At 36.8% G+C, this 12,207-nt stretch overlaps 1 protein-coding gene across 2 annotated transcripts in view; it reads left to right on the forward strand.

The window, feature by feature from the left end:
* bin3 (bridging integrator 3) overlaps positions 1 to 12,207 on the forward strand; it is a 73,604-nt gene that overhangs the window by 22,650 nt on the left and 38,747 nt on the right. For both annotated transcript variants that reach the window (XM_051902267.1, XM_051902265.1), the window contains 2 exons: positions 2,350 to 2,411; positions 5,721 to 5,857. In XM_051902267.1, the coding sequence (XP_051758227.1) occupies positions 2,384 to 2,411; positions 5,721 to 5,857 (165 nt within the window). In that variant the 5' untranslated portion in view covers positions 2,350 to 2,383. The remainder of the gene's footprint in view (positions 1 to 2,349; positions 2,412 to 5,720; positions 5,858 to 12,207) is intronic.

Here is a 12,207-nt window from a genome sequence, read left to right on the forward strand (position 1 = left end):
CCAGTTATACCATGATTCCCCCTCTCCTCCTCCTTTTTATCTCTTCAATTGTTTTGTTTTTTTCATTTTTTCTGCATCTTGATATAAAGGTGATATACTTTCCCACAATCTTTTTGTCCACCTTCATTTTCTATGTACAGCCAAAAAAAAAAAACAATTTCAGAAACGTTTCCCCCGTTCTCTGGTTTTCCTTAATTGCTGTAATAAGTGCAGTGTGAGGTGCCTCAGGGGAGTCCCCCAGTCCGTGTCTAATTTTCCACCTAATTGATTATAATGAACAGCTCTCCCATCACCACTGCAAACACACACTCATGTGAGCACGAGTCGGCTGCAATAGTGCGGTAATTGCAGTTGTTAACACCCCCAGCGGGTGTGAATGGATCAACACTGTGAAAGACCCTGTGAATGATCTCTTCTGCCTCTCAGGAAATGTTACAGTTGTACAGAAACATGAATGGATACTCACAGATTAAAATAGATCAGGTTGTTTTTATCTCTGATTAAAGTATGATATGGGCATTTAATACTGTAATATGATCATATTAAGTTTTTCAGCTGACTGTGGTGATCATTTGTGCTGCAGATACACCTAAATGAAACCTTAATTTTTGCAATTTGTTAAGGAGAGATGTGCTGTTTATGTGCTTTTATAAAGCCCCATAGGCTTACGTTGAAGAAGGGATGTGAACATATGTTAAACCAGAATATCATGGACACTTGAGGGTGGGCTTTTTTGACTCGGGCCGCTTATCAAACAACAGAACACCTTAACAAATGCAAAGCAATGCCCTAGCAAACACCTTAGAGCTGTGTTACACCCTAGTTTTGTGTAGGCAAGCACAACTCATTATATATAAATATATACTTTTGAATGGTTGTGTGTGTGTGTGTGTGTGTGTGTGTGTGTGTGTGTGTGTGTGTGTGTGTGTGTGTGTGTCCTCGTAAACCAAATGGCTTAAAAAACTTTTTTTTCTTTTTCTTTTTTTTTTTAATTCAAAAAATGCTGACAGTTTTCTGTGATGGGTAGGTTTAGGGGTAGGGGTAGTGTAGGGGATAGAATATACAGTTTGTACAGTATAAAAACCATTACGCCTATGGAGAGTACCCGTAAACCACATGTACGTGTGTGTCTCTGTGTGTGTCTGTGTGTATGTATATAATGTGTTTTTATTTTTATATATATATAATATAAATATTTATATGTATATACATATATGTATATATGTATATGTATATATGTATGTACAGTACCAGTCAAAAGTTTGGAAACATTACTATTTTTAATATTTTTTAAAAATCTGTTATGCTCATCAAGGCTTCATTTATTTGATCAAAAATACAGAAAACAGTAATACTGTGAAATATTATTACAATTTAAAATAAAGGTTTTTTATTTTAATATACTTTAACATAAAATTTATTTCTGTGATCAAAGCTGAATTTTCAGCATCATTACTCCAGTCTTCAGTGTCACATGATCCTTCAGAAATCATTCTAATATGATGATTTGATATTATTTATGTTTGAAATAGCTGCTGTATATTTTTTTTAAACCTGTGATACTTTTTTCAGAATTCATTGATGAATAAAAAGTTAAAAATAACAGCATTTATTTAAAATAGAAATCGTTTCTAACAATATAAATCTTTACTATCACTTTTTTTTTAATTTAATACATTCTTGCTGAATAAAAGTATTAATTTCTTTCAAAAAAAAAAAAAAAACCCATACTTTTGAACGGTAGTGTATATTGTTACAAAAAATTTCAGTTTTAAATAAATGCTGCTCTTTTTATTCTTTAACTTTTTATTCATCAAAGAATCATGAAAAAAGTATCACAGGTTATAAAAAAAAAAAAAAACATTAAGCAGCACAACTGTTTCCAACGTTGATAATAAATCATCATATTGTAATGATTTCTGAAGGATCATGTGACACTGAAGACTGGAGTAATGATGATGAAAATTCAGCTTTGATCACAGAAACAAATTATGTTTTAAAGTGTATTAAAATAGAAAACCATTATTTTAAATTGTAATAATATTTCACAATATTACTGTTTTTTTCTGTATTTTGGGTCGAATAAATTTAACCTTGATGAGCAGAAGAGACTTCTTTCAAAAACATTAAAAAATAGTAATGTTTCCCAACTTTTGACCAGTACTGTATATGTGTGTAAATATAAATATCTACACACACACACACACACACACACACACACACACACACACACACACACACACACACACACACACACCTGTTTGACAGCACTAAAGTCTTTACTGTTACTTTTAACCAATTTAATGTGTATATAATATTATTGTTCCCCCTTCTTTTCTTTTTTTATAGGTTGGAAGAACAGACAAAGAAGCTGCATAAAGACATGAAGAAAAGCACAGAAGCTGATTTAGGTTTGTGATTGTTATTATTCCCTCTCCTCATTGTTAATGTTGACTCTTATCTAAATATAACTCCTCTCCACTGCTTTTACTGATCTTAAAGAAAGGAAACCTTATACCATTGTGTACATTTGTAAAGTCAATGTAAGCTTGCAACACTAGACTCACATTGAGCCGTCACCTATTTCACTGATATTGACAGAAATTTGTTGAATTCAGTGAAAATTAATTAAAAGTCTTAAAAGATGTGTTACAGAGCCGAGAGTACTACACTTTGGGTCACTGACAGCATTATTAAAAGGATGTCCTGGGTTCAATAAACCCAGATTGAGATTGACTGTAGAGACATGGTCCTAATTTTATTTGTGCAGGTCTGTAAACTGCGGTTACAGTAAAATTTTTCTATGTAGATGAGCTTCTGGTTATGACTAACTGACTAAAGGCTGAAATACACAACACAATTTAAAATCTGAACAGATTTTCAAACACTAGGCATGACACACTTCCTGATTAAATGATTACAGTGGGAAAACTGGACATCATACACTAAACAACAAAGATCACAAACTACTAGACATTCAAGTCATTCCAAACACAAGAAACTCACGCGGAAATGCGCATATTTTTGCTAGGAGACACATGACAAATTAAATCAATATGTGTTCTATAATTAGCTCAAAATATCAAACATGATTGATATCTGACTGGATGGAATCATAGTCTGAAACTAAATAATCAGAGTCTCTGAATTTCTGAAAGTCAAAGCCAGCCTGCAGATTTTCAGCAACTAGAGCCGGCGCGTCCAGACTGCAAATCAAGGCAAAAGTTGTGTAGTGTATTCCAGCCTTTAATTCCATGTGTGCGGAGCAAACGGTGCTTTACAGACATGTTGTGTCCCTTTTCTGGTATCACTGTGCATATTGTGTGAAAGTTACCAGGTTTATCTGGTTTTATCACAGTTAAGTTGTCATGACAATGAAACTTTACACAGACAAGACCTTGTCTCATACAGACTTGTGTAATGTTTAAGACCTGTGGCTATACTTTGGAAACAATTTGAAAGAGTTGGAAAGAGTGTTTCTGAATGAATCAGGCATGTATTTATGCCTGAAACATTCCCTGGAATGTGCCAACATGTTTAATAATGAACATGTAAAGGTCAAGAGGGGAATGTTTTTTTTCACAGAATTGTAATGGAACTCAAAAGTTTTCTATGGAATTAAAACTCTGTGCAGGCCTAGCTATGATAAGTAACTGCATTTTGCTGAATGTCAATCAGATGAAAATGAAGCGTGAGGAGCATTTTCTGTCTTTAAATTTTTGTGCTATAAAGGAAACACATTTTTCAGTCCTGTTACAGTGAGTAACATGTGATGTAGCTGAGATGATGTGCTCCACACAGCTGAGCTGCACTTGCTTCATCATTCCTTCTCCACATGGAGGCACATCAGCGGTGTATGTGCAGGTTACATATATTAACAGACATAGACCTTTTGTCTATAAGTTAACAAAAGGTCAAACGTCTTCAGCTCGCAAGTATATCGAAATGCCTTCCATGCTGTCGGCAGGTCAGAAATCTTTCGAATCCATAAGATGCCAGGCTAAACACCTGCAAAAGAACAAAGATTTCCAGCACCGCTTCACAACTTTGTTCCGTGCAGGTTGGAAGGGGTCGTTAGAGAGTTGATGGAGATGATGAATATTCACTAAAGAGCTCTGATCGTGTAGTGATGCCTCAATAGTGCCAACGCCAATTACAGTCCGTCGCCTTCCTTGCCAGAGCTGCTTAAAGTCAGAATGCTGATCAGATGAGCACGTCAGCGTCAATCCAGATCAGACGCACACGAGGCAGGAAGCCAGATAAAACATCCACCCCTCTACACCCCACAGCCCAAACACAGGAAAGACTTGATTTACTTGAGCTAATTGGGGCAAAGTCAAGAAAGAAGGGGAAAGTTTCTTAATTTCAGTCCCTCTATGATGAATATGGATGTCTTCCATTTTAAATTTGAGATCTATGATACACATTCGTTTTGTAAATTAAAAATAATAATAATGGCAATAATAATGCTAATAATACTAATAATGATATTAATATTATTATATATTAATATAATAAAAATAATAATAATAATAATAGGCTACAGCAAAAATTATTGCCCATGACAATAATAGTAGCAATAATAATATTAATATCTATGTTGATATGATATGATATGATATGATATATGATATGATATGATGTTGTTATTCATGGTTTAGTATACAAATAAACAGGAGTCCCATTTTGCCATATGTTTGAAGGTTTAAAACCACAAAGCACTCTTAAAGGATTAGTTCACTTTCAAATGAAAATTAGCCCAAGCTTTACTCACCCTCAAGCCATCCTAGGTGTATATGACTTTCTTCTTTCTGATGAACACAATCGGAGTATATATTAATATATATTTATATATTAATATATATTAATAAATATCCTGACACGTCCAAGCTTATAATGGGGCAACGAGTTTGAAGCTCAAGAAGGTGCATCCATCCATCATAAACATACTCCACATGGCTCCAGGGGGTTTAATAAAGTCCTTCTGAAGCGACGCGTTGCGTTTGTGTAAGAAAAGTATCCATATTTAACAAATTATAAAGTAAAATATCTAGTTTCCGCCAGTCCGCCTTCCGTATTCAACTTACGAAGAAAGTGTAAAACTCTCGCAGTTCAAAAAGCTTATGCTGCGTCCTACGCCTTCCCTGTTCAACTTACGAAAAAAACGCAACTGACGCGACATCAGCTTTTTCCGTAAGTTGAATATGGCAGGCGTTCTGGCAGAAGCTAGATATTTTACTTTAAAACTTGTTAAATATGAATATTTCTCTTACACAAGCGCATCGCTTCGCTGCAGAAGGCCTTTATTAACCCCCTGGAGCCGTGTGGAGTACGTTTATGATGGATGGAAGCACTTTCTTGAGCTTCATACTCGTTGGCCCCGTTCACTGCAATTATAAAGCTTGGATGCGTCAGGATATTTAATAATATACCTCCGGTTGTGTTCATCAGAAAGAAGAAAGTTATATACACCTAGGATGGCTTGAGGGTGAGTAAATCTTGGGATAATTTTCATTTTAAAGTGAACTAATCCTTTAAGTACTTGCCACCTTTGCAGATAGTGACTGCTGATTGTTTTAAACCAATATGCATTATTCTGTTTGTACATGACATAAAGTCCCACAGATGGAAATCAATTGACTGTTCAGGCATTTTTCTGCTGTTGTGGCCATACCTTTTGTTTTTAGGATAAATGATAACTGGTTTTGTTTGTTTTCCAGCAATGTCTAAAGCAGCAGTGAAGATCTCAGGGGACTTGTTGAGTAATCCGTTGTGTGAGCAGGATCAAGCTTTCCTTGAATCCATGAACGCTCTGGATACAGCCATGAAGAGAATGGATGCTTTCAATCAGGAGAAGGTGAGGTTTAGTTGTAAAAGACAATGTTTCCCAATGCATAAAAACTAGGGATGTCCTGATAATATATATATATATATATATATATATATATATATACCAATGTCTACCTATATATAGGACTGTGTAATCAATTATGAATATGGGACTACTGATATAAACTTTTTGCATTTTGTATGTACAATAAGCAGAATAATTGCAACAAAAAGAGAAAAACTAGAGATATGATTAGAAAGCATGAAGCTCGCAATGTCAGAATACCAGTCTGTCAGGCAAGTCCGAAGCAAGACGCAACCCATAGCGACGTGTTATGGTAACAGCATCTCAGACAGTCTGATGGCTGATAAAAATGAACAGTAAATAAATGACTTTTGAGAGATTTGTTACAAAAGTGTGCTTCAAATATGCTTAACACAGAAGCTTGAACGTGTGTGGGTGCATACCACCACCTACTGCATGACACCTTGCGTGACAGTTGACGTAAAATAAAGGATCAGGCTTAGGATAGCCGATACAAGTGTTTAAAAATAAAAAACGATCAAATCAGCATCAATAACAATCCTCGAGATCGTCTCGGGACATCCCTAATAAAAATATATCTTCCTCTATTAAATTTTACATTTAATTGAAATTGAATTATGTTGAATTATAAATGTTTACTATTTGTTGTCATTCCCATTTATCGGCTTGCACGTGACCCAATGATTAAGGAACCAAACCTTGCAGGGTCTAATCAACCATACCTGTATCAGAAATCACCCACTATACCCTTGCACTATTTGAGGAGACAGCCATTTGTAGTGGTGTCTGAAACCACAGTGGACATTGAGTGCACGCATTCAATCCTACAATCCACCTCAGTAATGATTGTACAGGAATGTACACTCAACAGCAAGAAAAAAACCCATTCACTGAGCTTCATGGCAAATAAATTCCTACATCTCGCTAGGAGATGGCGTCCACAGAATGTCCAAATACATTCACTGAGATACAACCAATGACCGTTTGTGCACTCAGTATTTTTATTTATTTATGTTTATATTGTGTTGGCCAGTATGTCTTAGGCTTATACTGACACCTAGTTCTGTGAATGCAGCATCACACACATTTTCAGTTACCGATACGATTGTTATCAGTATTTGCAGTCAGCCACGATACGTTTATTCCATGAACAAAAGTGTCCCGTACCAAGTAATATTCAGCTGATCTCAAAATGTATACTATGAGGTGAACCGCTCCATGTAAAATATATGATATGGCTGTAATCTCATGTAAGTTAACATTTTCCTTAAGTACTGTTCATTTCTTTAGGGCTAAAACTTTTTAATGAGGAAAAAGTTACTTTTTTCCATCTTTAAATATCATATGCTCCGCCCCCACTTCGACCAGAAGTATTTGGGCTTTGTAAGCTGCCTCTTATTAGGCAGTGATACTCATTTGCATAACAAGCAAGTGAATGTGAGACATGTTTATGTTTTAAGCATATATTGCCGCCACTAGATCTGGCTTACTCACCTCTAGGCCCACACAGAATCTGTACACTTTTTATCTTTCCATATTTCTGTACTAATTGTGGGGGGAAAATCAGTGGAATTCTGCAGAATGGATTTCAAAATGTTTGTGTGTACTGCACTGAAAGTACTGCACTTGTATTGGTAGCTAAAAGCATGATCAAATTAGCCAAAACATTTAATAAATGTTTACACACATCCCTAAAAGCTAACATTTACACTCCCTCAACTAGGGATGTGCCCGAAGCCTAAATCCAAATTCGTGAAGGCACAGAAAATGAGTAACGCATTCTATAGAGCTCCTAAAGAGACATGTTTAGGCTTGCTGCGGTAGTTGTTACATTACAGTACCTCAGATTTCACTTACCACGTGAAGATAGTTGGAGAGATGACTGACAGGACGATGTCGAAGGATTTGGTGCCCAACAGATCCTGAGCGTCATTGACAAATATCATATCTTGTCAAATGTGTGGTCAGTACCGCTGCTCCCTATACACTTAGTAGCTTACGCGTAATCACGAATTGGAAAGTAAAAGTAAAAAGAGTGTGCATTCAAAAGCTATTTTAATACCCCGCATATTGATAGCGGCTTTTTGATGCCCGTGAATTACAATATAATTACCGAACAATATAATTTAGAGAGAATGCAAAAGCATTGAAATACATTTTTTTCCTCCTATCTCACATTAACCCACATAAACACAAATTATCGGTATCGGTTCTAAAAAATCAATATCGGTCGATCACTATCTTTTATCAACTATTTATTTGTTTGTATTTATGTGTGTAACAATTATTTGCATACTGTGAATGTATATAACAAAGAACGGCATTCCGTGTTTGTAAGCAAGTCACCGTTTAGGATATGCGTTTATTCAAAGAATCTGACAGTACACTTAAAGAATTAGTTCACTTTCAAATGAAGAGTACCCCAAGCTTTACTCACCCTCAAGCCATCCTAGGTGTATATGACTTTCTTGTTTCTGACGAAGACAATCGGAGATATGTTAATAAACATCCTGACGCATTCAAGCTTTATAACGGCAGTAATGCGCTACCAAACGAGTATGAGCTGAAGAAAGTGTCTTCATCCACATGCATCCATCATAAACATATTCCACGCAGCTCCGGAGTGTTAATAAAGGCCTTCTGAAGCAAAGCAATGCGTTTGTGTAAAAAAAAATCCATATTTAAGAACATCTAGGGTAAAGTGTCATAAGTTTAAGGGGACAGTGGTGATGACTCAAGCATTTTATGGGTTTAAACCTACAACCTTCAGTTATCCATCCAAATGATTACCGACTATTTCTCACCACCCTCAAGAGCTTGTTTTAAACTTGACCCAGAGTTTACCGCAGCGCTCCTGGCGTGAGAAGCTTAAAAACAACAAAACTAGAAGCATGAGTCTTAAGGTGCAGTCACAGTCAAATTTTGTAATTTTGCGTTAGGGATAATGATTTTCCCACGCAGATTTTGCAACGGGTTCGAGTTGTTCACGCGAATTTGCTGTGTTGACTAGAAATGTGCTTTGTTTGAAAGTGACTTTGGTGTGAGCTACGCCCCCCCCATAACTCATTTTGTTTGTCTTCCCAATAGCCGTCCATATGACTATACGAAGCACAGTTGGCTAATGTTTATTTATAACTTTAGCTCTGTTTTGTATATCTCAAAAATGAACCATCGACCAACTTCATTTCTGCCTTGCAACACCTTCTAACCCATGTATATTTTCTACTTTTGGCCGAGAAAAATAGTTGCGTTTCTGACTTTGGCAGAAGTACGTTCTGTCTTCCCTCCAGCAGATTGGGTATGAGTAAGTTTTCTCACAGCAGACCCCACGCCCTTCCACACTCAGCGTGCACATGCATCTTCAAATGAGTCCCATCTCTGCGTTGCTATCTTCTGTTTCCTGCTGCTGCTGGTACTGATCGTTGTCTTTTTCCTTTTTTCCCCTCTCACTTCCCCACATTGGAGTCAGTCCTTTCTTCTGAAAGTGGTTAAGAGCCCTTAAGCGATACACTCAGCACTGACTGCATGTCAGAAGAGTAGCGCTCATCTTCTCTGGTCTATCGCCTACAACCTCCGCCCTGGAAACTGGGCCCTTCACATGACTCGCGCCAACATTCCCAATGTATTGAGCTCTATGGGGTGAAGCGCCTAGCCGCAGCACTGCTCCCAACGTGAAAAGTTATAACATGATGCTCAAAGCAAGCATTATAACATGATGCACAATCTCAACTTTGACACATTCTGCTGACCATTTAAAGCTCAGTCATTATGTACCGGACCATATTATGTGGACAGAGCTGAGACAAACATCAAAACAAGATGGAAGAGAGACTGATCCTGTTGTAGCTAAATTGACTTACAGTAGAACATTGAAAGCTTATTATGACTTTTAGAGGAAATACAATGTTTTTGCATCTGACTTTTATCTGTTCTAAGTTCGGATACATTACCCAATACATTAGCATGTATTGCAGGGGTATTCAATTAAAGTTCCAAAAGGTCCGGCCGATATATTTCTTCCCAGCGGAGGTCCAGACAATACTTTTTTTGGAACAGTTGTACTTTTCTATCAGGGCAGCCGTAGTACTTTGTAAAAGAAAAAATAGTAGCCATGTCTACAAATTTTTACCAATATTTACCAAAAAAAAGTAAATATTTCTCCCAATTGGATATGAATATAAAAAAGGTTAGATCAGATGTTTTATTTAGTTTTTATTTATTTAACATACTGGGGGTGCAGGGTTTACCTCCTAAAGGGTTAGTTCACCCAAAAATGAAAATTCTGTCATTAATTACTCTCTCACTCTCATGTCATTCCAAACCCACAAGACCTTCGTTCATCTTTGGTTTAGTTAAACGGTCAGAGTCATCTGTATGACAGATAAAAATAGGAATTGTATTTGCAGCATTCTCATTTTCTGCAGCATTTTAGCAAAATGTTCTTAATTTTGTTTAGGAGATCTCCTATAACAGGTTTGCATGCATCAAAGGTTAAAAAACACTTTCATTTTCTCATTATATCCATTGCACATCACCACATTTTTCAATGATTCTCAAATGACTCATCCGATGCTTCAGTCACTCTAAATCCCTCCTTTCTGGGAGCCTGCTCTGCTCTGATTGGCCAGACGGCCCAGTCTGTTGTGATTGGTCAAGTGTGAGTCCGATGATGAAACATTGGAAGAACTAGTTATTCAACCCGAGCCTCCATTGCAAGGACGACCTGAGCAGGACGTTTCTCAGTGATACGCTACTCAGTTTGACCTATATTATGAGATGTTGCAACTGTAATTCCTCACCATCAGCATTAACAAGTGTATATTTCTAATTTATTGCGGTGCACATGTGGGAACTGTATCATTAACTGTATCAATAATAGTGTTAACGTTAGCGGAGCACTAACGTGAATGACTGATGTAACGTTAAAGTTTGTAAAACAAATTTTGCTCCATCCTTTTATCATTACTCAGAGTAGTAAGAATGACAGACAATCTACATTAATGGACACAATTTTAGGTAATAGTGAGCCACAGCTGATTAGCAGAAGTATTTAGTATTAAGACAGTGATAACGTGAGTTGGCCGATGGTTAGCCGGAGACCTACACAATGTAAAACGCAAAACTAATGTATTTTGAACACCCGGTAGAAAATAAATATATACATCAAAAATTAATCATACTTACAGGCTGTGATTCTGAGGAGCAAGTTGGTCCAAATAAAGTGACTATTGTCCTATCTTTAATGGCATTTTTTTTAAAATCCCATTTAGACCTCACGTATATTTGAGAAGCAATTGTGAAAATGTTATTCTGCTGTTTGTAATTTTAACCACTCTTCACATCCTCATCCTTTGGGAGTGTTTACAAAGAGAATTTGCTTTTGCTGAGAAGAAAACATTGTCTTCTCGACATGTATACAACATGAACCAGCTACAGGGTTTGAGGACAGGTCAAAGTAGACGTTGTTCGTGGGCAGCCAACGAAGACCATAGGCGGGCATTAGGCAAATGTGTTACTTTGTGACGTGTGGCCATCACGGAAGTGGGATTCGAATTCCTAATGATTCGTTTAGGCTGTTCAGAGTCTGTTCTTTCTTTTGAGAGACAATAACTTTAGTCTTCACAACTTTGCAGATCGTTTTCATTCACAGACAGCTACATTACATATTGCATGAAAGGTAATATTTGAAAAAACATAATAGGAGCACTTTAATGTGGCGCTTTATGTCTTTAGCAGGAGAAAGAAGCAACATGCATGGAGCGGAAAGGGCTTGAATGAAGTGCGTTTAGATAAAAATATTAGAGGATGTAGCGCCGAAAGATCATTACCGTAAACGACCCCGAGAGCTTGTGGTGTGTACCGCTTCGTTGTTTTGACCCACTGCTCACTTTAAACTGTCGAAATGGTAAAATGGCACAATTATGTCCCACAGTCCGGATGGAACCAATCCGGGGTCCGGAACCAGACCGCGGTCCACCATTTGAATACCACTGATGTATTGTCAATCATTCAGACATCTTGGTCAATTCTTTGTGAGAATCTTAAGAGGATTAGTTCAACCAAAACAGAAAATCCTGTTGTCATTTACTTTTAGCCCTCATGCAATTCCAAACCAACACAACTTTCTTCTGTGCCAAAAAAAAAAAAACCCCTATTGGTTCATAGTAAACATTAAGCTTCAAAAATCACCATCATCACCATAAATCACCATAAAGTAGTCAATCTGACTTTTGCTCTGTTTTCCAATCCACTGGAAATTTTATGACAGCTTTCTGGGAGAAACAGACAGAAATTTAAGTTCACTGATAATCTTTCCCTCCAGTCAACCGTTA

The sequence above is a fragment of the Ctenopharyngodon idella genome, chromosome 8 (genome assembly GCF_019924925.1).
Source record: "Ctenopharyngodon idella isolate HZGC_01 chromosome 8, HZGC01, whole genome shotgun sequence".
In the NCBI taxonomy this organism is placed as follows: domain Eukaryota; kingdom Metazoa; phylum Chordata; class Actinopteri; order Cypriniformes; family Xenocyprididae; genus Ctenopharyngodon; species Ctenopharyngodon idella.